Source organism: Castor canadensis, chromosome 12 (genome assembly GCF_047511655.1).
Source record: "Castor canadensis chromosome 12, mCasCan1.hap1v2, whole genome shotgun sequence".
Classification (NCBI taxonomy): Eukaryota; Metazoa; Chordata; class Mammalia; order Rodentia; family Castoridae; genus Castor; species Castor canadensis.
This window is the reverse complement of record NC_133397.1, coordinates 81,405,599-81,430,758: the sequence shown is the minus strand read 5'-3', so window position 1 is coordinate 81,430,758 and position 25,160 is coordinate 81,405,599. Positions and strand designations below refer to the sequence as shown.

The 25,160-nt window shown below is 37.3% G+C and overlaps 1 protein-coding gene across 6 annotated transcripts in view; it reads left to right on the top strand.

Annotated features, from left to right (window-relative positions):
• Positions 1–25,160, top strand: part of Nphp1 (nephrocystin 1) — a 58,741-nt gene that overhangs the window by 8,659 nt on the left and 24,922 nt on the right. For 5 of the 6 annotated variants that reach the window (XM_074050243.1, XM_074050242.1, XM_074050240.1 and 2 more), the window contains exons 3-11: positions 775–835; positions 1,937–2,061; positions 4,477–4,684; positions 5,981–6,082; positions 9,382–9,491; positions 9,943–9,985; positions 10,854–10,941; positions 12,584–12,678; positions 14,551–14,679. In XM_074050243.1, coding sequence (XP_073906344.1) covers positions 775–835; positions 1,937–2,061; positions 4,477–4,684; positions 5,981–6,082; positions 9,382–9,491; positions 9,943–9,985; positions 10,854–10,941; positions 12,584–12,678; positions 14,551–14,679 — 961 coding nt within the window. The remainder of the gene's footprint in view (positions 1–774; positions 836–1,936; positions 2,062–4,476; positions 4,685–5,980; positions 6,083–9,381; positions 9,492–9,942; positions 9,986–10,853; positions 10,942–12,583; positions 12,679–14,550; positions 14,680–25,160) is intronic. The other variant, XM_074050241.1, reaches the window with a different exon arrangement.

Here is a 25,160-nt window from a genome sequence, read left to right as displayed (position 1 = left end):
AAGGGGATGGAAGGAAGGAAGGAAGGAAGGAAGGAAGGAAGGAAGGAAGGAAGGAAGGGAGGGAGGGAGAGAAAGAAAACTCAAGTAACAAGAAATCACACACATACACCACAAAACAGGACTCTAAATACTGAAAAAGAATTTGATTTTTAAAAATCTGTCATTAGCTGTAGCCCATTCTTGGTCATTTTTGTACTTCTCATTTGGGTGTCTAAGACTTCAGCTAAATTATATGATCTCTGTAGGGAATAACTAAAATGACTCTGTGATGGAAAGAAGCCTGCTACAGAATCCTTCATGCTCCCTACCTTGACTAGCATGTGACACTTTTTTAGAATCTTAAACTTTCTTCATTTGGAGTGAGGGGAGTTAAGAGGCTTTGAGGAGGCAAGGCTTGGAAACTTCTCACCATCAGCTTGGCCCGCCATCAACTGTGCTATTACTGTTACTAGTTATACCTCCGTGGCTAGCTCATGGGATGGTGGAATCACATGAACTGGAGATGCATTCTGCAGTGCAGTCTTCATCCCTAACGTAGAGGTGGGAAACTGTTGCCCAGAGTCAGTCACTGGAGCTTTCTGAGCCTGAGTTATTGTACAGCCTGACTATGAGAATCATCTAAGTTAATGGGTAGAACAGCATATTCATGTAAACTTTAAGGTTATTCATACAACAGTTAGTTACCTTGCCTACTCAGATACTGTGAATGATTTTATAAAATAGCTTTTTAATTCTGACAATAGAAAAAATCATATTTTCTTTTTTAAAATGTAGGTGTATCCAGTTAAAACGGGAAGTAGATGAAAATAAAACTACTCTTCAAAAATTAAGCAAAGTAAGTTATAGTTAATCATAATACTAAAAAGTCTCTTTTTACACAAGTATTATCATTAAGTGGGAATGAATTCAAGTCAGTAAGTTCCCAGGTTTACGTTCGGGGTAAAGTCTAACCACAGCTCTGAGAGACCAAAGACGTGCTTTAGAGCAGAAAAGCCAGGGCTCCAAATGCTGAAAAACATCCAGCTGTAGTTAGTTCCTCCAACATTGAAGATTCAGAAAAAGCCATTTAAAAATTTTGCATTTTATAAATTATGTGTGTTGCAGTTCAGAACTGTTTTTATTTTAATTGTGTTGTAGAGAGAGAGACATTTTCTGGCCCTGAGGGTAAGTGGTAAAGAATCTCTTGTGTCACACAGCAGCTCTAGTATCAATGACTTTGCAGAAATAGGAGCAACAAGAATTTACCCATGGCAGTTCCTTCAGGATTTTTAAAATATAAGCCTGAGCTCCATCTAGCTGTCCAGGGCCAGAGACCCACAGAGCATTTAAAGTTGAAGACACCAGTAAGTCACTTCCTGCCCAGATCGGAATCCTTGTTACTTCATGTAACAATCTTCTGGATTTCTCCAGTGACAGAAACTTAGGAGGCAGACTGACCCTAAGTTTGGAAACCTAATTAGTCCTGTTTCACAAATGAGAAATGGATACTCTCAAAAGTGAAGGAGCTAGGTCTCTAGTTCCAGTACATGGCAGAACTTGGGAATAGCCCTTGTCTTTGACTCTAGAGCCTTTATTCTATCAGCATCTGCCCTTTTTGACATGGAGGATCTGCAACACTTAACAAAAAAACAAGGCAAAAACCAAAAATGTTTAAGCGGTATTTTATTTTTTTCATTTGGTTTGCATTCCATCTCAGTAAACTACAATTTTTAAACTCATTTCCTTAGGGTAAGTGTGTTCTCATGTTCATATGTATTTTGCCTTATATCTCTTATTAGAATTTTTGTTATTCTTTTAAAATAATATAACTCTTTAAAGTTATACATAAATATAAATATAATTTTGAAATAACTTAAATAAATGTGTAAATATAAAATTTTTAATTCATATAATTGAAATTAATTTTTCAGTGACATAGACCTATATTCTCTCATAGGCTGATGAAGCTGCGCCTGTTGGGAACTATGAGCAGAGAAAGGAAGAGGAGCGCAATGTTTTGGACAAGATTACCCATCAACTGCAGCAGCTTGCTATGGGCCTGAGCCAAGAAAATACAACCGAGTATGGTTCCTTCCTCTCTTTCCCTTGCTTTTTCCTTTAGATACTATGCCACAACCAGTTTTTATATTTAATTCAGAATAAAGACAGTATACTTATAAACAGTATAATCAGTCAACATTTATTTATTGTGTTAGACTCCATGGGAGATGGAAAGAAGTATAAGTCATAGTTTCTGTCCTCAGATTATTCATAACTTAGTTACAGAAACAAAAAAAATCTGAAAAACTACGAAAAAAACATTAGAAAATAAGGATGGTGCCCTTAATGTCAGTGCTGATGTGTAAGAGGAAAATGGTTTGGATTGACTCTTTCATAGTTCCTGCTCTCATAAATGTTCTTTAAAAGTTAAAGCAGAAACATGCATTGTTTTTCTGGTGAAGAAAACATTAAGAATAACTTTTGCAAATTGCAAAAAAACAAGGGAAAAGAAAAACCCTTAATAGGTATAAACAAATCCAATTTGTGGGGAGCAAAAATACCAAAATCAGTTATGCATATTACTCTTCAAATGCTGTTCCCCAACGTTGCTTGTTTATTTATTTTTGGTTTTGTGACTACCTCACTTTGTAGTCCAGGCTGGCCTAGAACTCATGATCCTCCTGCCTCAGCTTCCCAAGTGCTGGAATAACAGGTGTGGACCTCCATGCCTGGCTTGTTACCCATCTTTCTACACTGTACCCAAGGAAAAATGCTATAGCTTATAAGGACTTTAGAATTTCTACTGATTTTCAGTACTGAAAATGGCAGAATAGGTGTTATTATACTTACTTTCCCACCACAACTACAAGTCAGGTGTTTGAAAGCATTACACATGAAGCAAGCAGGGCTAAGATTGTTGATACAGGAGACCTGTGAGATGAATCCTGCATTCCCCTAGACTTTCTCCTTGGGGATAATTTAGGGACTATGGTACAGGAAATTGGATTCTAGTAGGGAACAAGCAGTCTCACTGGACTGAGGAGACAAAAATCACATTTTAGAGTGCCATAGAGAGAAGGGAGTTGAAGAGAGACAAGTAGAGAAGTCTGAATGGACTGCTGGGCTTCCCAGGGTATGATTCCAGAAGGCCTGGCAGAAAGCGTTTGTAGGGAAATGGAGAGCTTAATAGTCTAGAGGCTAGAAGTCTAACACTTTAGCGGCTGCACAGTCCTGGAAAACCACTGGAATTTATATTAGAGTAAAAAGACCTTGGCGATTGCTTCAGACACTTATTGGAGATCATAGGAAGATTCATGCCCTAGAAGTAAGGAAAATAACCTCAGAGTATCAGCCATAATCTAAGAATAAAGGCAAAACCAAGTTGATCTCCAACAAAACCTAGAAACTAGAAACTTCTCTTTATTTTATACTTGGCTAGTTTTATAGTCAGCAATGTTCATTTGCATTTGTATACATACTGTTATCCCCATTTTGAAGATAAGTTTCTCAAACATAAGCTTTAGGAAGACAAAGATTTTTGTTTTGTTTATTGTTACAGCCAAGCACATAGTGTATGTGACACAGTAGTTGCCCAGTACAAACTTGACAGTTGCTGAGTATTGAATAAATAAATATTAGAGACTGTAGTGACTTATCCAAGTTAGTGTTGTTTGTTACCTCTTTCCTCCTTATCTTTCACTTCACCTTTTCTCTTCATCCTTAATGCTATTTTCTTTGTTCATGCTGTCTTATACTCCCTTTTTGCCTGATTAATTTCCAGCTTTTCCCCAAGACCTAATTCTAAGCTTTTTCTGATCCCCCTGTGCAACCTGGGTTGGATGTCTCTCTTGTGATTCCTTAGTATTCTATGTATACCTCTCTGGAAGAACCTATAGAACAACACTGGAATTATCCATTTCCTAGACCATCTCAACATAAACTTTAGGACTGGGAATTGTGTCTGATTTAACATTGTGTCCCCTGTGTCTGACATGGAACCTGACATACAACATCATTAACATTATAACTGACTTTGATGTAAACCTTACTATGGGTACGCTTTGCAAGTTGTAGTTCAATCTAGCGTTACAACAAACTTAGGAAGCAGGTTCTGTTATTATCTCAGTTTTACTGATGAGAAATGGAGAGCTTATAAGAAACCTAACTAAGGAAGAGTGGATAAACACAGTGCCCATGCTCTAAGCACTATGTAATCCTGCTGGAGCAGCATTAGCATTTACTAAATGGGTGTTCCAGGATTTGAGTATGTTTTCTGGCCTCAAGGCAGTGCATTACTCAGACACCTCAGCTACTTCTCTACCCTTGGTCCACAAATCACGTATGCTGAACTAGATGGTAGAAACTATTAGTTGTACTTTCCCTTCATGTTTTTATTTGCTAGCTCCAAATATGGAGCAGTTCTTCTACATGTAGTATATATGTTCTGTTCTTGTGTGTTATTTCAAGTGATCCTAATTATAGAAATGCTTTTTGTAGAACTGATGCACTTACTGAAAGAGAGGAAGATGATGATTCTACTGAAGAAGATGAAGAAGAAAGTGAAGGAAGTGAGGAAAGTGGTGGAGAAGAAGAATCAGAAGAGGAAGACAAACAGGAACATGAGTCTTCCAAACAAGCAACAAATAAAAAATACATTGCTCTTGGAGATTTTGCTGCTCAGCAAGCTGGGGATCTTACATTTAAGGTAGATAGAATGTCTGGAACCTAATCTAAAGGTAAACATGGATGCCTAACAGAACAAGAAAACTCTGCCTATACATTCATATTACATATTCCTGATACTAACTTTTAAAACATACAATATGTTTAAATAAGTGATAGTTATGATTTACCAACAGGAGTAATATGAGATTCTGTTATTAAAGTTACCTTGTATAAGAGTTTGTGAAAATAGCTTTAGTGCTGATAATTCCTAGTTAGAGGTAAAATTTTACAATTTTTTATTATTATATGTATAAAGTTATTCAGGAGAGTCAGGCAATGTCTGTACCTTAAAGTATCAGAGAACACTTTATGCTTATGTTAAGCACTTCTTCCTATTGAAGTGAAAAGGAGTTTGTGTCTGTACTTGCTAGGCCTGTGCATAAATTAGTGGTAGGTTGAATGGAAAAATAAAGTTGTGGACTTTAAAGGAGTTTGTGACTGTGTTTTCTGCTAACTGAATGAGTCAAAGATGTTTTAATGAATTCATAAATTTTGGTCAACATTTAATAACTGATTAATAATAAAATATGTAAGAATGTTATGTAGCCAATATATTTTAGGATTTTTTCTAATTCTCCTAGAAAATGCCATCAATATTATTAGATAATAATGTATGATAAGAATGTCTTTGCTTTTGAATGTCCTCAGTAGTAGAAGGTCTCTGTCCTTCAAAGATGGATTGTATTTTGATACATGGATAAGTTTAACTCAAAATGTGAACTGGGTGGGTATATATATGTATAAATACTATTTTTCATTCAAAATAGTTTAATTTTATGCTGCTTCTGAAATACATTTTCCAAAGAAAGATTCACAAATTTAAGTAACTTTTATATATTAATAAAATTATTTTTATATGTTACATAAGCATAATATATAAATATATATTATATAATTATATATTAATCAAATTGCTGGATAAAGATGGGGCCTTGAAAATGACTGCAAAAAGTGGTTCCCATTTGCATAGATTCCTTAAATATATGTTATGCAACCCAAAAGGAATGATGTAATTATAGTCACATAGACTTAGAGATAGGGTGGGAGGGAGGGTTTTGATAAAAATTAGGATTCATAATGAATTAAGAAAACACTTTAGGGGCTGGGAACATAGCTCAGTATAGAGCACTTTGCCTAGTACATGCAGGGCCCTGTGTTCATTCCCCAACAAAAGAAAACTACCTTTTTTGAGCATATATTTTTGAACATTATTAATGATGTAATACTCAAGGCTATTGAGTTTTATTGTAAACCTTCTACTTTGTTTTGCTTTAAGAAAGGGGACATTCTCCTTATAATTGAAAAGAAGCCTGATGGTTGGTGGATAGCTAAGAATGCCAAAGGAAACGAAGGTCTCATTCCCAGAACCTTCCTGGAGGTCAGTCTTTGTTGCTTATGCTTTCCTTTTCTCCTTCCAAACCTTTTCATCTTTAATAAGATATTGAGCTATATTGTTTGGTCATTAACTAGTGAAGACTTGAGATATAGAATTTGCTTTAATTTTAAAAAGACAGGATATGGGGAAAACATTATGTATTAATGGACCTGGGAACCTGAAGTGCTTCTATGCATGTGAGCCCTGGACTGTCCTCACAATGAAGATGCCTTGTGGGTTAATGCTGTTTATAACAATTAATAGGCATTTATTGTTCATTGTAAAACTTAACCACAGTTAACTCTGTGGTAATTTCCACAAATACATAATTCTCTTACTGAAGTTGGACCATACCATATGTGCATATTTGTAGCCTGTTTTTATTGTTTTGGAATATAGCATGATCATTTTCTTTGCCAAGCTGTAGACAGCTGTTGGATCAGCACTAATCTGCTAGAAACAGAACACACACTGCATATGGAATTAACCACATTGAGATGCCTTTTTTTTTTTTTTTTTGCGGTACTAGACTTTGAACTCAGAGTTGCACTTACTAGGTAGGCACTCTACCTCTTGAGCTACTACTCCTGCAGCCAGAGATGTTTTCTGACACCAAGTGTGAGATTTTTCTCTGACACCAAATATATGTCATTTTCACATCAATTTTCCAACAATAATCAGGTGTTCAACAATAATTCAATTGTGACACTAACTCCTGGAGTTAGCACAGACCCCAAAGGATAAAGGACAGAGTCCAATAAAACTGCCCAGCCCCCCTCTACCCAGTTCAGATGCTAGTCACAAATCCCAGGAGCCACTCCTACTTCTCACTGATTGGCTACAAATCCAGGAGCCCCTCCTTTTGCAGGGGTATAAAACCCTTTACAACCTGTCACCTGTATCCAAGGGTTCCACATCTATGGATTCAGCCAACTACAGATTAAAAATATTTGAGTTGAACATGTACATACTCTTTTCTTATTATTCCTAAACTATACAGTATAACAACCTTTTACATGGCACTTACCTTTCATTTCGTATGATAAGTAATCTACAGATGATTTAAAGTATACAGGAGAATGTGCACAGGTTATATGCAAACACTGCACCATTTTATAGACTTGAGCATCCATGGGTTTTGGTATCCTGGGAGGCCCTGGAACCAATCCCCAAGGATACTGAGGGATGCTTGTACTTACATTTAACAGATTTTTATAAAGGGTGCAACTCAATAACAGTCCAAGATGCATAAGGCAAGGTATTTTGAGTTGGTGAGGGTTGTTGCATGGCCTCTCCCAGCATGCCACCCTCCTAGTACCTAAATGTCTTTACCAATCCAGAAGATCCCCAAGCCCCATTTTTATGGGCATTTCATTAATTGCATTAATTAAACCATTGCACATTGGTAATTAGCTCAATCTCCAGCTCTTTTCTCCTCCCCAAAGATTGGAGGGTGGGAGCTGAAAGTCCCCACCTCTACTCCCATGGTTACTTCCTCTAGCAACCAACCCCCATTCTGAAGCTGTCTGGGGTCCCAGCTAGAGTCACCTCATTAGCAAAAACACTGGGATGGTTGAAAGACATACTTGGAATAAGAAAATACACTGCTATCATTCAGGAAATTCCCAGGGTTTTAGGAGCTCTGTGGCCAGAACAGAAACATAGACCAAAGATGCACATTTCATTACACACATTAAGTAAAAGTGTTCTTAATAATATATTTTATATATTTTAATATATATTTTTATTTTGTTTATTTTTTTATTAGCATAGTTGTATAAAGAAGTTTCATTGTGTTATTTATATACATGTATGTAATATACTTTGATCAAATTCACCACTTCTTTATTACTCTCTTAACTCCTCTCCCTCCTTCCCATTCCTTTTTAACCAGTTTTAATAATATATTATCCAATATATTAAAAATATCATTTCAACATATAATCACTATTTTGAAAACATTGAGCTATTTATAGCACATCTCAGTTTGGATTAATTTGAAGAGCTCAGTTGCCAAATGTGATGAAGGGCTGTTGTGTTAGGTCTTTTGAACTGCAGCAAGTATTCCAGTCTCATTTAGATAGACCATTAAGTTTTTTCCAACCTGTAATCACTACCAGTTGTGTTGCAAAGTAGCTAATTTAGCTTCCTCTGTGAGTTACAAATGATTCTCCCAAAGTGGCTTTTCTCCTGAGGATGGAAGTTATGGAGATGGGCAGTGGAGGAGTGGATAAGGCCCTCTGTGGTATTTTACTCTAAACAGCAAAAGGGGAAAGGGGCTGAAGAAGTCAAATGGCCATGAGCTTGTTCCATTAAGAAGGTTTCCTAGAAGTTACACAGAAAACTTCCAGTTGTGTTCTGTTGTCCGCTGGCTGGCAACACCTAGCTACAAAAAAGAGCTTGGAAGACGGAGTCTTTCAGCTGGCTCAATGCTAACGTCAAGGATTCTGTTACAGAGGAAGAGGTGGAGAATAGATGGTAGGCAACCAGCACCTCTGTTGTGGTCAGTCTGCTCATGTGTCTTTGTAGAGTTGCTCCATTATTCTTCTTAGATAAATTCCTAGATGTTTGTCACTGCTTCAGAGGTGTTTTGATTTATTTGGCCAATTTATACTCCCACCTCCTACGTCCAAGAGTGCTTGTTTCTTCTACATTTACCAGTGCTGGTGGTTAACAGTATTTTTAATTTTGGTGAATGTGATCAGCAAAAAGTCTATTTTATTTTCCTTCATTGTATTTCTAATAAGGTCAAGCATCATTTCATATGCTTTATGACCATTTGAATTTCTTCTTTGTGAGTTGTCTTTTCAGTCGTTTTGGCCATTTTTTCCAAAATGAGTTTAAAATTTTTTTTCTTTATTGAGTTTTTGTAATATTTTAATACTAAAGACATTAACCCTTAGAAATTTGTGACAGATATTTTCCTTATTGACATTCAGCTGTGGACATTCTTGATGAGCTAAATCTGTTTTTGTTTCCATTTGTGACTTTTGGTTTTGATACCATAATTGGAAATGGGCTTCTTCATCCCAAGACTGCTTTCTTCTAACACTTTTATATTTCTTTTATTTTGATCTCCGTTTTTTTCACTTGAATAAGTTCCACCTGGAATTTATTTTGGTTAAGCTTGCTGTCTACCTTAGTCTTTGTTGTTCTTTCAAACAGTAAAATTATTATTGAAAAAATTTTCCCTGTCATTACTGAATTCTCATCTATGCTTGAGTCTTTTGAAAGTATTGGCATTTTTATTGCTTGATTTTTGTATTGGTTGAAAAGTACCTCTTATGTCAATGATTTTCCAGCCGTATAATAAAGAAGACCAAGAGTCAAGTGAAAAGGACACTGAAGAGGGCAGTGAAGAGGACGTAGAGGTGGTGGATGAAATAGCAGAGGGAGCTGAAGTTAAGAAAAGGTACAAAGTAGCTTTAGCAAACTTTTTTGGTTTTTTATTTCTTTTTAAATTTTTTGTTTTTTGAAAGAGGGTCTCTCTATATAGCCCTGGTTGGCCTTTAACTGGTGATCCTCCTGCCTCAGCCTCTCCAGTGCTAGAATCACAGGTGTGCACCAGCACTCCTGGTGAAAACTTTTGTTTATTTTTAGTATTATGAATAATCCAGGGTGTTCTTGAAATGGAGAATACTTACATCTTGAGAACTTTTCATATTATTGTTTTCCTAAAGATCACTACTACTTTAATTTTTTAGTTACTTTTATTGCATTTAGTTCTAGCTTGGCTTCCTCTAGAGACTTTAGTTTTCAGAACTGATTAACAAATATATGCTTTGTTCTTTGATTAATGCAGTTCCCTAATTGAGTGAGTAGGCATGACTACCCACACTCACTTCACTGTTTTGTCTTCCTAGAACTGATTCCCACTGGAGTGCTGTTCAGAAAGCTATCTCAGAGGTTGGTAGCTCCTGTATCATTAATGATGTCTCTTATATTTGACAAATAAGATACATTTGGTACCTTATTTAATGTTTTGATAGCCAGTAGTTCTGATTGAGTTCAAATTCGAAACAGAATGGGGACTCTGGAAGACAGCCTAGATCTTAAATAGGGTACAAGGCATGGAACACACTGAGCAACTTGTCCTCCTCTGGTTCAGCAAGCCTGTGCTCCAAGTACCATTCTTCAAAATAATCTCATTCATGGTATGATTTGAGGCCTTGGGGTTATTGTCATTGATTCTGCATGGATTTTCTGTCTTTGGGGTGAAGACTGATACTAAATTTCAGTGACTATTTGAAAAATTCAGAAAAGTAAGAAATATCCATAATCCTGTCATTTCAAAATGTAAGTAACAAAATGAAATTATTTCCCACACCCCATAAGCAATCACCATTCACAGTTTAGTAAGTATCCTTTCTGACTTTTTACTCCACTTACTGCTTATGAGGACATGCTGTGTAGGGTGGGTGTGTCACACAAAACATGTTAATTCCTCAGCATCTGTCAGTGCAATAGAAACTCACCTGTTAACTGGCAGTGCACTGTGGAGCAGGGCAGCAGGGGAAGGATGTACTTGAAGAGGCTGGTCTAGAACACCAAGCTCCGTACCCCAGGTGCTGTGGCGGGCTAAGGTCCTTGGGAGAGGTCAGGATCAGTGATGGCTACCCTCCTCTCAAGAACCAGGGTTACACTGCAGTATTCTCCCCCCAGTCTGTATGTTCTGTATCTTCACTTGGAGTCGTGGTTGCTATAGTGTTAAAGTGTCACAGAGGCAAGGAAACATGAATGGAAGTAAGCAAATGAATTTTGTTTTCACTCTCAGCAGATAAACACAGTTGATGTGTTAACCATGATGGGGGCGATTCCTGCAGGCTTCAGACCTTCCACACTCTCTCAACTACTAGATGAAGGTAGGTAAGCACAAGGCTGAAGCCTAATCTTTCTGTTTAGCCAAAACAAGTTGAGGAAGACACTTACTCTCACCACTGTTTTTTGATGCTTATCTTTTGTTTAGGTGGTACTGAGGTTTGAACTCAGGACCTCATTCTTGCTAAGCAGGTGGTCTACCACTTGAACCATGCCCCCATCTCTTTTTGACTTTAGTTATTTTTCTTGTGCTTTTTGCCTGGGCTGGTCTCACATCACAATCTTCTTATCTATGCCTCCTGAGTAGTTGAGATTATAGGCATGAGTCATCACATTTGGCAGTAGTTGACATGGGGTCTTGCTAACTTTTAGCTCAGACTGACCTCAAACGTGATCCTCCCAATCTCTTCTTTCTGAGTAGCAGGGATTACAGGCATGTTATACTGCACAAGGTCCAATGCTCATCTTTTCCTTCTCATCCCTATGGCAGTGAGCAAAGACCCCTGATCCTAATAAGCCAGTCTGTTTACCTGTGCTTTGGGTTCCAGCCCCTTCCCTTGTTTCAAAAATGTGACTCCTTTCATTATCAGCCCTTTCCTGTATCTGTAGCCTATCCTTCCCCCTATAGGCTTATTCCCCCATCGGTATTACCAGGATCCCTAATACTGCAGCCTTTAGGAACCAGCCCCCAAGCCCCATCCCATTCTAGTCAAGGCCTCCCTTTGTCTGCCCTCTGTAGAGCAAGGCTTTTCCAAAGAGTTACCTCCATTTGGTGTTTTTGTTTCTTTAGTCATTCTGGAGTTCCCCAGTACTTGACAACTTTTGATTGCAAGCTCAGGGTATCTTCTGTACACTGAGCTGTTCAGTTATCTATAGAAGGGCTACTTTTGATTGGCTCTGCAGGAAGGTTCTTCCCTGTCCTCCCTAAAATCCTCAGTCCTATGATAAATCCAGTCTCATGATAAATCCCACCTTTCAGAGAGGCCTGCCATGGGCAATGTAGGGCTCCCCTACTCCCATTCACTTGAGCAACCTTAATGGCTTTCACTTGTCCACTTATTTTTGTTAACCTCACTCAACTGTCAGCTAGTAAGGGCAGGGGACATAACTCTCTCATTCACTGTTATATTTCTAGCTCCTAGTATAGCACTTGGCCCAAGGCAGGAACACAAAAGTTATTTCTTAAAGTAATAAGCAATTTTATAATAAGTATTCTTCCTGACTAAACTATGAAAAAGTATAAAATGCTTTTATGTTATAAAATGAAATTAATGATCATGTATTTTTTCTAAAATCTCTAAAACGTACTACAGATTTTTACACTTTAGAAAAATGTCTGAATGAATCATCTTTATTATGAGGCCTACAAAGACCTTAAGATTTTTTTTTGGAATCCAATTCAAGGGCCCTGCACTTGCTAGGCAGTGCTCTACCACTTGAGCCACATTCCAGTCCTAAGATCTTTCTTAAAGCTGCCTTAAGATGATCTTTTATCTGTTTGTATCTTTAAACTGTACTTTGCTATAATATGTAAATTTATGCTAGTATATCTGTCTTGGAAATCAAGTTCCTAGTAAGTAGTGTGGCATTTTGGAAATATCTGTTTGCTAAGTTTGTTGAATAGCATTATGGATTTTTGGTTTTGAATTTCATACTTCTTTTTGTGGGAAAATTATTTTTTTGCAGGGAATCAATTTCAAGCAAGTTACTTCTTACAACCAGAGCTCACGCCATCACAGCTGGCCTTCCGTGATCTAGTATGGGATACTAAAGCAGGCACTGTAAGTATACTTATGATTGGTAAATTACAACTTTTCCAGGCTTTGTCCTGGTACAAGTATGTAAATAACATGTAAATTGATAAATGCATTCTAGAAAGCAAAAAATTATTTATATATTGTAATTTTGGAACAGTGATATTATTATAGCTAAGGCAAAACTTGGACTTGGTGCCTTGGCTTTATCTTCTTTCTCTTCTCCTTTGCTTTCTTCCATTATTTCAAAAGAAATACTAGGTTTCTGTCTTAATCATTCTTTACCTCAATTTCTTCATTTGTAAAAAGGAGATGATAATACTTCCAACAGAGAGTTGTTGTGAGAATTACATTATATGTATAAAGGCTTAGAACAATGCCTGTACGTGGTAAGAACTCAGTAAATGGTAAACAGTGCTATGGATCAGATAAGTGTCTCCTAAAGGCCTATGCATTAAAGGCTTGGCTGCCAGTCTGTGGTGTTATTGGGAGGTGGTGGAGCCTTTAAGAGCTGGGACCTAGTGGAAAGAAGCTAAGTCACTGGGGGTGAAAGAGATACTTGGATCCCTGCCCCTTCCTCTCCCACCTTTGCTTCCCAGCTGCTATAATGTGAGTCATGCACTCCCTGCCATGATATACTGCCTCACCAGAGACCAACAGCAATGGGGCCAACTGACTGTGGACTGAAACCTCTGAAACGAGAGCTGAAATAAGTTGATTTTCTCAGATATTTTTTACAGCAATGGAAAGCTGACTAGCACAGCCAGTGAGTGCCATCATCATCAGTGGTAATGTGATTTTAATAACGTAGGAATAAGTAAGTTGACAGAACTTTGTGATTATAATTTTCAGGATAGCACTAAGAACAAAGGATTCTTGCAATTGCAGTATTTGAAATATGACATACTCTTGATACTCATGTCTGTTTGTAGCAGATATAAACTGCATTAGGACACACCATTGCTCTGCCTGTTTCTACTTTTCTCCCTTCCTTCTCCACAGCCTACAGGGAAGAGTAAAAGGACTGTGTGGTCAGGATTTGAGGAAGGGTAATACAAAACCTGAGTGCCCTTTTTCCTTTCAACCCAAGCCTTGCCTGGAGCCTTCTTAGTATTAAGTATCTCAAAGATGTTATATTAGGTCTGTTTAATGTATTAATAATAGAATAAGTTACATTTAATTTTATGAATTTGTGCCTAGAGAACTAAATATTCAGCTCTCACTTTTTTATATTAAAAAGATGATAACCTATTAGTCTTATTTTTTGTAATATAATATATCTGAATGAAAAGGTCCATGATCATAAAGCAGAATATAAGGCTTGATTAATTGAAGGTGTTCTTAAGAAATGAAAAAACAGGATGCCAATTTATTTATTCACAATCTCTCCTATACCTGTGAAATAGATCTGAACAATCATATCAAGTAGTCAGTACATTCTCTCTACATGAGAAGCCAAGGAGCAATGCTGGTAATTGCTTGGAATCCATACAAAAGGAGGAGTTAGCTGGATAATATTAATGCCCTGGGTCTTGGTTTTATGCTATGGTAATCATCTAAGCTCACACACATTGTATGGGGATGAGCCTGGAAATGGGAATGTTGTGATTCCATGGTCAAGTCATATATTTCACTTGCTAGTCCTACCAGTTCTTTTCATTGCAGGTTTTAAGTAATTAAGAAAGAATGCAACCATTTCAAATGTAACTTTATGAAAATTTTACCTGAAATGACTGGTTTTGATGTTAAGTGAACAGAATATTGAAACTTTTCTCATGTATATATTTGTATAAAATTTTTCCTTCTTTTTTTGGTCTATATTTCTTACAAAAATTGCTTTGAAAATATATTTGTATTATAAATAATAAAACAACCTTTTATAACTAATTTTTCTTTCAGATTAGCTCAAGGCCAAGTCGTGTCTCATTGATTCTGACCCTATGGAGCTGTAAAATGATTCCTCTTCCAGGAACTAGCATACAGGTTCTCAGCAGACATGTACGCCTCTGTCTGTTTGATGGTAATAAGGTAAGCTTACTGAGAACTAAGTCAATTCACACCAAGATGATAACACATTTTGTTAATGCATAGTAGTATGTACTATATTAAGCAGATGCTATCTTTCTCTCTCTCTCTCTCTCTCTCTCTCGATATATATGTATGTATACACCCACATGCATATATGTGCATACATTTATGAAGATAAGTAAGTGGTAGTGCACCTGCACTGATTCCAATGATGTAGGTGTAACCCTGGCTCTTTCAGTTGATGTGTGTGATGTTGATAGGTCAATCAACCTGTCTAAGCCTTATCTTCTAGTGTTATATTCAGTTCAGTTCTAAGTGTAGCACATTATATTTTTTGACAAATATACACACCTATATATCCAATACCCCAATTAAGATATGGAACATTACAGTCTCCTTACAAAGCTTTCTAGTGTCATTTTCCACTAAACTCCTCCCTGATTCCTAAGAGACTATTTTTCACCTTGTGCCAAACAAAAGTCTAAGTGCCATAAAAAAAAAGGGTGGGGGGTAGTGTAAAAAGTGAATACCTGTTGGGATCAGTGGGAAGGGGGAAGAGGAAAGAAAAGGATACTGAGGAGTGAAGAAGATCAAAACCCACCAAACAATGTTTATAAAAGTGGGGAGGAAGAAGGGAATGGAGGGGTGAATTTGTATGTATATTATACATATATATGGAGTTACCACAGTGTATTAGTAATGTATACTAATTCAAAAAGTATAACTATTGCGTGCTAATTCAAAATTAAAGTAAAAATTTAAAAAGAATAAAAAATTTACTGGACCAAATGTATGCTGCATAAAATATAGCTTAAGCAGGGCTTAGATAGAAATTTATAGCATTAATTGCATGTAGTAGAAAGAAGAAATATTTAAAATCCGTGATCTAAGCTACCACTTGAGTCTAGAAATAGAAGAGTGAGTTAAACTTGAAGAACATAGATAGAAGGAAATAAAGAGTCAAAATTAGTGAATTAGAGAACAGATGAACAAAAGAGAAAAACCAAAAAAGATGAAAGTTGATTCTTTGAAGATATTAATAAAATTCAAAAATGCCTAGTGAGGCTGATCAAGAAATCTTGAAATGAGAGAAAGAAAACAAATCATCAATATATAACACAGAAATAGAGACATTATCACTGATCCTACAGGCAGTAAAATGATAATAATAGGAATATTATAAATAATCTTATGCCAGTAAATGTGAAAACATTGATGAAATAGTCTCCTAGAAAACCATGATTAACTGAAACTGGCTGTTAAAGAAATAAAATTTAATAAGAAATCTTCCCGCAAAGAAAATTCTAAACCCAGATGAATTCCTCCAAACATTTAAGAAAGAAATAATTCTAATCTCATTTAAACCCTTCCAAAGAATAAACAAACACAAAATGCTTCCCAACTCATTCCATAAAGCCAGGAAAAATGTGATACCAAAATATGACATAACAAGATGAAAAAATTACAAGACCAGTATCTAAGAAAATTACAAGTAAGTATCTAAGAAACCAAAACCCTAAACAAAAAGGATTGTCAAATTGAAGCTAGCAATATATATAACATGGACAACATATCATAACTAGTTGGAGCTTCCTCCAAGAGTTCAAATGCACACACCCGTGCAACCAACATTTAACATTTGAAAATCGATAATGGTAATTTGTCATAATGGGACAAAGAAGAAAAATCACACAAACATTTCAGTAAATACAGAAAAACAATTGACCAATTTCAATGCCCATTTATGATATTTTTTTAAATTCTCTGCAAATGAGAAATAGAAGAAAAATTTCTCAAATTTGTTAAAGGCAACAAGAAATAAGAAAAACCACAAGACCGTGAGCTTGCTAGGCAATGCTCTATCACTTGAGCCACATCCTCAGTCCTTTTGCTTTTATGTTTTATGTTTTTCAGATAGGGTCTCATGCTAACTTTTACCTAGGCTGGTCTTGAACTCACAATCCTCCTATGTCCATCTCCTGAGCAGCCTGGACTACAGATGTGCACTACCACACCTGGCCCATAACTCAAATTCTTAAATGACAAAAACTCGATGAGGAACTTAAAAAAAAGAAAACATATGGAAAAACAATAGACATATGGAAAGATACTCAACATGTAAGAAATTGTCAGGGAAATAAAATCAAAACCACAAGGGAGACCGAACTCTATGCTGTATACAAGAAGCCCACCTTAAATATGATAACAAAGGCACGTTAAAAGCAGAAGGATGTAGAAGGATGGAAAAGATAGCACTAAAATAAATGTACTGCTGTCAGAAAGCCAGTATTCCATGATGACAAGAGAGCTAATCACCAAAACAGATAACACTCTTAAATGCATGCATATCAAACATTAGACCTTCAAAATGCATGAACTAAAAACTTACAGAACTGAAAAAGAGGAATGGGCAAAGCCACAATTATAGCTGGAAACTTTAACACTTCTTTCTCAGCAACATAGAATAACCATACAGAAAATTAATAAAAATACTAAATAATTGCATAACATATCAACAAACTCGATCAAATAGATATTTGTATGACACTTTTCCTCAAAATAGTGAAGTACACATACTTTTAAGTGCATGTGGATTATTCACCAAGATGGATGGATGGTCCTGGGTCAGAAAAGAAACCTAAGCATTTTAAAGAATCGAAATTCAGACACTTTGCAGGCATAATCACCGAGAAAAGGCATAACTTTGACCCCTCCACACCTCCAGCCGGTGCAGAGAATCTCCACTTCACGTTAAACAGAGAAACGAGGAGGGCCCCCACGGCCGCCAGTGGCCGGCGCCCGTACGGCTTGGGAAGACGCGGACCAGGTGAGCTTCGCGGTACCGCGGTAGCCCCACAGACAAGCCTGGGCCAGAGCAGCATAGCCCCCTGGACAGACTGACCTCCACCCGGGAAAAAAAGAGAAACTGAGTAATAAGCAGTAAGAACAGTTAAGACACACTGGAAAGAGGGTGGGGCGCCCTGAGCGCTGAAGATTGGGGGAAGGGAACCCTTCCCGGGACTGTAAATAAACAAGCCGGGCAGGTGGAGAGCCTCTGGCGGGAGCGGGGCGCACGCCCAGCAACCAGGAGTGGGGACGCTTGTGAGAGGAGGGAAGACCCACTTCCCACGTGAACTGTAAATAAACACGCAGGCCTGACAATGCGGGGCAGTGGCACCTTTCCCAGTGCTTGGAAAGGGGAAAGCCTGTAGCAAAGGCCCCCCGCACAGGAGAACTCTGAGCAAACAAAGCCTGTGGGACCAGGTGAGTGCTAGCTCACCCCAGAGATCTGCATAAATAACGCCGCCAGCTACAGGCTGAGAGCAGCAGGCAGGCAAGCCACAGTTGCAGATACCACTCTCAGAACTGTCTCCAGACGCTTTTTTTTCTTTTTCTCCCTACCTTTGATGAGAGAACAACCGAATTACACCTGCAAGCCGAAAAACTTACTGAAACTGTATTGCATTTGAACTGGGGACACTTGGTGGGGCTTTTGTGTGTGTGTGTGTGTGTGTGTGTGTGTGTGTGTGTGAGTGTGTAGTTTTGTTCTACTTTATGCATACCCTTTGATGAGACAACTACAGAACAACATCTGAGGCACCAACTCCAGGACTGGAGATTGAGACGGACATCCAAATTATTAAGACTGAAATTACATTGCATATAAACTTGGAAGTTTTTTGGTTTTTTTTTTTTTTTAATTTTCTGTTTTCCATTTTATTTTAATTCATTTTTATAAATAGATATTACTTTCATATATTTATTTTTTATTTTTTTTATCTTTGACTTTCAATCCTCTCTCTGTCTCTCTATTGTCTGTTCAGCTTACTGTCCATTAGTACACTAACACTCCCTGTTTATACCTTTGAAACTCTCCTGTCTGATACCTTGTTCTGCTTTCTCCCTCTTGTCTGTATATTTGTTTTCCCCTTTTCTTTAACTTCTTGCTTTCCATCTCAGCTCACTCTTCCATTCTCAATATTACCATTGTTATTATTACAAGCTAGAAAATACTTAATTACACACAGTACAGGGACAGTAACAACACCAAGGACAATGACAGGAAGACAGAAAAAACAAGGAAACCAGTTTCCCCACAGCAAAAAATTAGTACAGGAACCAGAGGGGAATGAAGAGAATAGAAATTCAGATCCAGACTCCAACAAAATGAAGATAAACTATGCCAAAGGACCCAATGAAGCCCACAAGAATAATTTAAAAGAAGACATACTACAAGTACTCAATGAGAATTTTATAGAGATGATACTGGATAGGGTCAACCAAAATGTACAGGAGACACTCAAGAAATTCCAAGACAATAAAAATAGAGAATTTGAAAAAGCAAAAGAAGAAATAAAGGAAACCATAGAAGCACTGTATAAACACCAAAGTGAAAGAGAGAACACAATGAATAAATGGATAAATGAACTCAGGACAAAAATAGACAACAATAAAGAAGAAAACAGCCAGGATATGGAAAACCTCAGAAAAAAGAACGAAACAGAACTGCAAAACAAAACGGAAGGCCAATCCAGCAGAATAGAACAAACAGAAGACAGAATCTCAGAACTTGAAGATGAAATGGTAATTAAAGGAAAAACTGAAGAACTATTAATTAAACAACTCAAGACCTGTGAAAAGAAAATGCAAGAACTCATTGACTCCATCAAAAGACCAAACTTGAGAATCATGGGCATCGAAGAAGGAGAAGAGGTGCAAGCGAAGGGAATGCGTAATATATTCAACAAAATAATAACGGAAAATTTCCCAAATCTAGAGAAAGATATTCCCATACAAATGCAAGAGGCCTCCAGGACACCAAACAGACCAGATCAAAATAGAACTACTCCACGACATATCATCATTAAAACAACAAGTTCAGAAACTAAGGAAAGAATATTGAAGGCTGTAAGAGAGAAAAAACAAGTAACATACAAAGGTAAACCCATCAAAATCACAGCAGACTTCTCAACAGAAACATTAAAAGCAAGAAGAGCGTGGGGTGAGATCTTCCGGGCACTGAATGAAAATAACTTCAACCCCAGGATACTCTACCCAGCAAAGCTATCATTCAAAATAGATGGAGCAATAAAAGTCTTCCATGATAAGCAGAAACTAAAACAATATGTGACCACAAAGCCACCATTACAAAAGATTCTGCAAGGGATCCTGCACACAGAAAGTGACACCCAACTTAACCATGAAAAGGCAGGCAGCACCAAACCACAGGATAAGAAAAAGCAAGACAGAAGAGAGTAACATCAAGTTAGGTACACACAATCAAACCTTCAAACAACTAAGATAACTAAATGGCAGGAATCACCACATACCTATCAGTACTAACACTTAATGTTAATGGACTTAATTCACCCATCAAAAGACACCGTTTGACAAAATGGATTAAAAAAGAAGATCCAACAATTTGTTGCTTACAGGAGACTCATCTCACCGACAGAAATAAGCATATGCTTAGGATGAAAGGCTGGAAGAAGATTTACCAAGCCAATGGCCCCCGAAAACAAGCAGGAGTAGCAATACTTATCTCTGACAAAGTAGACTTCAAACCTACATTGATCAAACGAGATAAAGATGGACATTCCATACTAATAAAAGGGGAAATAGATCAAAAGGAAATAATAATCATCAATCTGTACGCACCCAATGTCAACGCACCCAATCTCATCAAACATACCCTGAAAGACCTAAAAGCATATATAAACGCCAACACAGTGGTTGTGGGAGATTTTAACACTCCATTATCATCAATAGATAGGTCATCCAAACAAAAACTCAATAAAGAAATCCAAGATCTAAAATATGCAATAGATCAAGTGGACCTAGTAGATGTCTACAGAACATTTCATCCAACCTCTACACAATATACATTCTTCTCAGCAGCCCATGGAACCTTCTCCAAAATAGATCATATCCTAGGGCACAAAGCAAGCCTCAGCAAATATAAGAAAATAGAAATAATACCATGCATACTATCTGACCACAATGCAGTAAAAGTAGAACTCAACAACAAAAGTAAAGACAAAAAACATGCAAACAGCTGGAAACTAAATAACTCATTACTTAATGAAGAATGGATCATCGATGCAATAAAAGAGGAAATTAAAAAGTTCCTAGAAGTCAATGAAAATGAAAACACAACCTACCGGAACCTATGGGACACAGCTAAGGCAGTCTTGAGAGGAAAGTTTATAGCCATGAGTGCATATATTAAAAAGATTGAAAGATCCCAAATCAATGACCTAATGATACATCTCAAACTCCTAGAAAAACAAGAACAAGCAAATCCCAAAACAAATAGAAGGAGAGAAATAATAAAAATAAGAGCTGAAATCAACGAAATAGAAACCAAAAAAACCATACAAAGAATTAAGGAAACAAAAAGTTGGTTCTTTGAAAAAATAAACAAGATCGATAGACCCCTGGCAAACCTGACTAAAATGAGGAGAGAAAAAACCCAAATTAGTAGAATCAGGAATGCAAAAGGGGAGATAACAACAAACACCATGGAAGTCCAGGAAATCATCAGAGACTACTTTGAGAACCTATATTCAAATAAATTTGAAAATCTAAAAGAAATGGACAGATTTCTAGATACATATGATCATCCAAAACTGAACCAAGAGGAAATTAATCACCTGAATAGATCTATAACACAAAATGAAATTGAAGCAGCAATCAAGAGTCTCCCCAAAAAGAAAAGTCCAGGACCTGATGGATTCTCTGCTGAATTCTATCAGACCTTTAAAGAAGAACTGATACCAACCCTCCTTAAACTGTTCCATGAAATAGAAAGGGAAGGAAAACTGCCTAACACATTTTATGAAGCCAGTATTACACTTATCCCAAAACCAGGCAAAGACACCTCCAAAAAGGAGAACTATAGGCCAATCTCCTTAATGAACATTGATGCAAAAATCCTCAACAAAATAATGGCAAATCGAATTCAGCAACACATCAAAAAGATTATTCACCACGACCAGGTAGGCTTCATCCCAGGGATGCAGGGGTGGTTCAACATACGAAAATCAATAAACGTAATAAACCACATTAACAGAAGCAAAGACAAAAACCACTTGATCATCTCAATAGATGCAGAAAAAGCCTTTGATAAGATCCAACATCATTTCATGATAAAAGCTCTAAGAAAACTAGGAATAGAAGGAAAGTTCCTCAACATTATAAAAGCTATATATGACAAACCTACAGCCAGCATTATACTTAATGGAGAAAAATTAAAACCATTCCCTCTAAAATCAGGAACCAGACAAGGATGCCCACTATCTCCACTCCTATTCAACATAGTACTGGAATTCCTAGCCAGAGCAATTAGGCAAGAAGAAGGAATAAAAGGAATACAAATAGGTATAGAAACTGTCAAAATATCCCTATTTGCAGACGACATGATCCTATACCTTAAAGACCCAAAAAACTCTACTCAGAAGCTTCTAGACATCATCAATAGCTATAGCAAGGTAGCAGGATATAAAATCAACATAGAAAAATCATTAGCATTTCTATACACTAACAATGAGCAAACGGAAAAAGAATGTATGAAAACAATTCCATTTACAATAGCCTCAAAAAAAATCAAATACCTAGGTGTAAACCTAACAAAAGATGTGAAAGACCTCTACAAGGAAAACTATACACTTCTGAAGAAAGAGATTGAGGAAGACTATAGAAAGTGGAGAGATCTCCCATGCTCATGGATTGGTAGAATCAACATAGTAAAAATGTCGATACTCCCCAAAGTAATCTACATGTTTAATGCAATTCCCATCAAAATTCCAATGACATTCATTAAAGAGATTGAAAAATCTACTGTGAAATTTATATGGAAACACAAGAGGCCATGAATAGCCAAGGCAATACTCAGTCAAAAGAACAATGCAGGAGGTATCACAATACCTGACTTCAAACTATATTACAAAGCAATAACAATAAAAACAGCATGGTACTGGCACAAAAACAGACATGAAGACCAGTGGAACAGAATAGAGGATCCAGATATGAAGCCACACAACTATGAGCAACTTATCTTTGACAAAGGAGCTAAAAATATACGATGGAGAAATAGCAGCCTCTTCAACAAAAACTGCTGGGAAAACTGGTTAGCAGTCTGCAAAAAACTGAAACTAGATCCATGTATATCACCCTATACCAAGATTAACTCAAAATGGATCAAGGATCTTAATATCAGACCCCAAACTCTTAAGTTGATACAAGAAAGAGTAGGAAATACTCTGGAGTTAGTAGGTATAGGTAAGAACTTTCTCAATGAAACCCCAGCAGCACAGCAACTAAGAGATAGCATAGATAAGTGGGACCTCATAAAACTAAAAAGCTTCTGTTCATCAAAAGAAATGGTCTCTAAACTGAAGAGAACACCCACAGAGTGGGAGAAAATATTTGCCAATTATACATCAGACAAAGGACTGATAACCAGAATATACAGGGAACTTAAAAAACTAAATTCTCCCAAAACTAATGAACCAATAAAGAAATGGGCATGTGAACTAAACAGAACTTTCTCAAAAGAAGAAATTCAAATGGCCAGAAAACACATGAAAAAATGCTCACCATCTCTAGCAATAAAGGAAATGCAAATTAAAAGCACGCTAAGATTCCACCTCACCCCTGTTAGAATAGCCATCATCAGCAACACCACGAACAACAGGTGTTGGCGAGGATGCGGGGAAAAAGGAACCCTCTTACACTGCTGGTGGGAATGTAGACTAGTACAACCACTCTGGAAAAAAATTTGGAGGCTACTTAAAAAGCTGGACATCGATCTACCATTTGATCCAGCAATACCACTCTTGGGGATATACCCAAAAGACTGTTACTCCAGAGGCACCTGCACATCCATGTTTATTGCGGCACTATTCACAATAGCCAAGTTATGGAAACAGCCAAGATGCCCCAGCACTGACGAATGGATTAAGAAAATGTGGTATCTATACACAATGGAATTTTATGCAGCCATGAAGAAGAACGAAATGTTATCATTCGCTGGTAAATGGATGGAATTGGAGAACATCATTCTGAGTGAGGTTAGCCTGGCTCAAAAGACCAAAAATCGTATGTTCTCCCTCATATGTGGACATTAGATCAAGGGCAAACACAACAAGGGGATTGGACTATGAGCACATGATAAAAGCGAGAGCACACTAGGGAGGGGTGAGGATAGGTAAGACACCTAAAAAACAAGCTAGCATTTGTTGCCCTTAATGCAGAGAAACTAAAGCAGATACCTTAAAGCAACTGAGGCCAATAGGAAAAGGGGACCAGGAACTAGAGAAAAGGTTAGCTTAAAAAGAATTAACCTAGAAGGTAACACCCACGCACAGGAAATCAATGTGAGTCAATGCCCTGTATAGCTATCCTTATCTCAACCAGCAAAACCCCTTGTTCCTTCCTATTATTGCTTATACTCTCTCTACAACAAAATTAGATAAGGGCAAAATAGTTTCTGCTGGGTATTGAGGGGGGGGGAGCGGGAGAGGGTGGAGTGGGTGGTAAGGGAGGAGGTGGGGGCAGGGGGGAGAAATGAACCAAGCCTTGTATGCACATATGAATAATAAATGAAAAATGAAAAAAAAAAAAAAGAAATTCATACAATGTATGGTCTTGGAACACATGGAATTAAATTAGGTATTAGTAGCAGAAAGATAAGTGGAAACCCTTAAATGCTTAGAATTCAATAGATTTCTAAATAATCAATGGATCAAAAGGGAAACTAGAAAATATTTGGTACTGAACAAAAATGAAAATGAAATACTTACACACTAGATATTTCCATTAGGAAAGAAGCCTTGTCTCAGTAGTGAAAACTGCCTTCTGAGGGAGCAGTGCTTGAGATGAGGTCTGAGAGCAGACAAGCTTACTAAGGAAGAGAAAGGGAAGTATGTACCTGGTGAAGGCATGGCACAGGCAAAGGTCCTTTGGACCTTTCCTGGGACTCATGTGGGACACCAGTGTGGCTGAGCAAGAAGTGTAGAATGTGATGAAATGGGAAATGTCAGGAAGGGGTAGAGTATAAGACATTGTAAGCCATGATTTAAAGGAGTTCTGTCTTTATCCTAAAAACCATGACAGTCATGAAGGGGCTGACAAGATCAGATTTATGTTTGGGGAAGGTCTCTGGCTCCCCTCTGAAGAATGGATTAGAGGGAATACAAGCAGATCGTTGGGGGGTTGTGGCACCGCGTAGAGGTCAGAGGACAGCCAAGTGTCATCTTCAAGAGCACAAAGTCTGGAGCCAGTTTGTTTAAGATTAACCCTGGTTCCACCATTTGCTGGCATGGGACCTTGGCCAAATTACTGACCTTGCTCTCTTGCTTTCCTCATCTGGTTGGTGTGAGGACTAAATGAGTTGTTATGAGTAAAACACTTCAAACAAGATGTGGAACACAGTAAGTGCCTCAGAAGTGTGCCTAGAAGAGAGATGAACATATAGCATC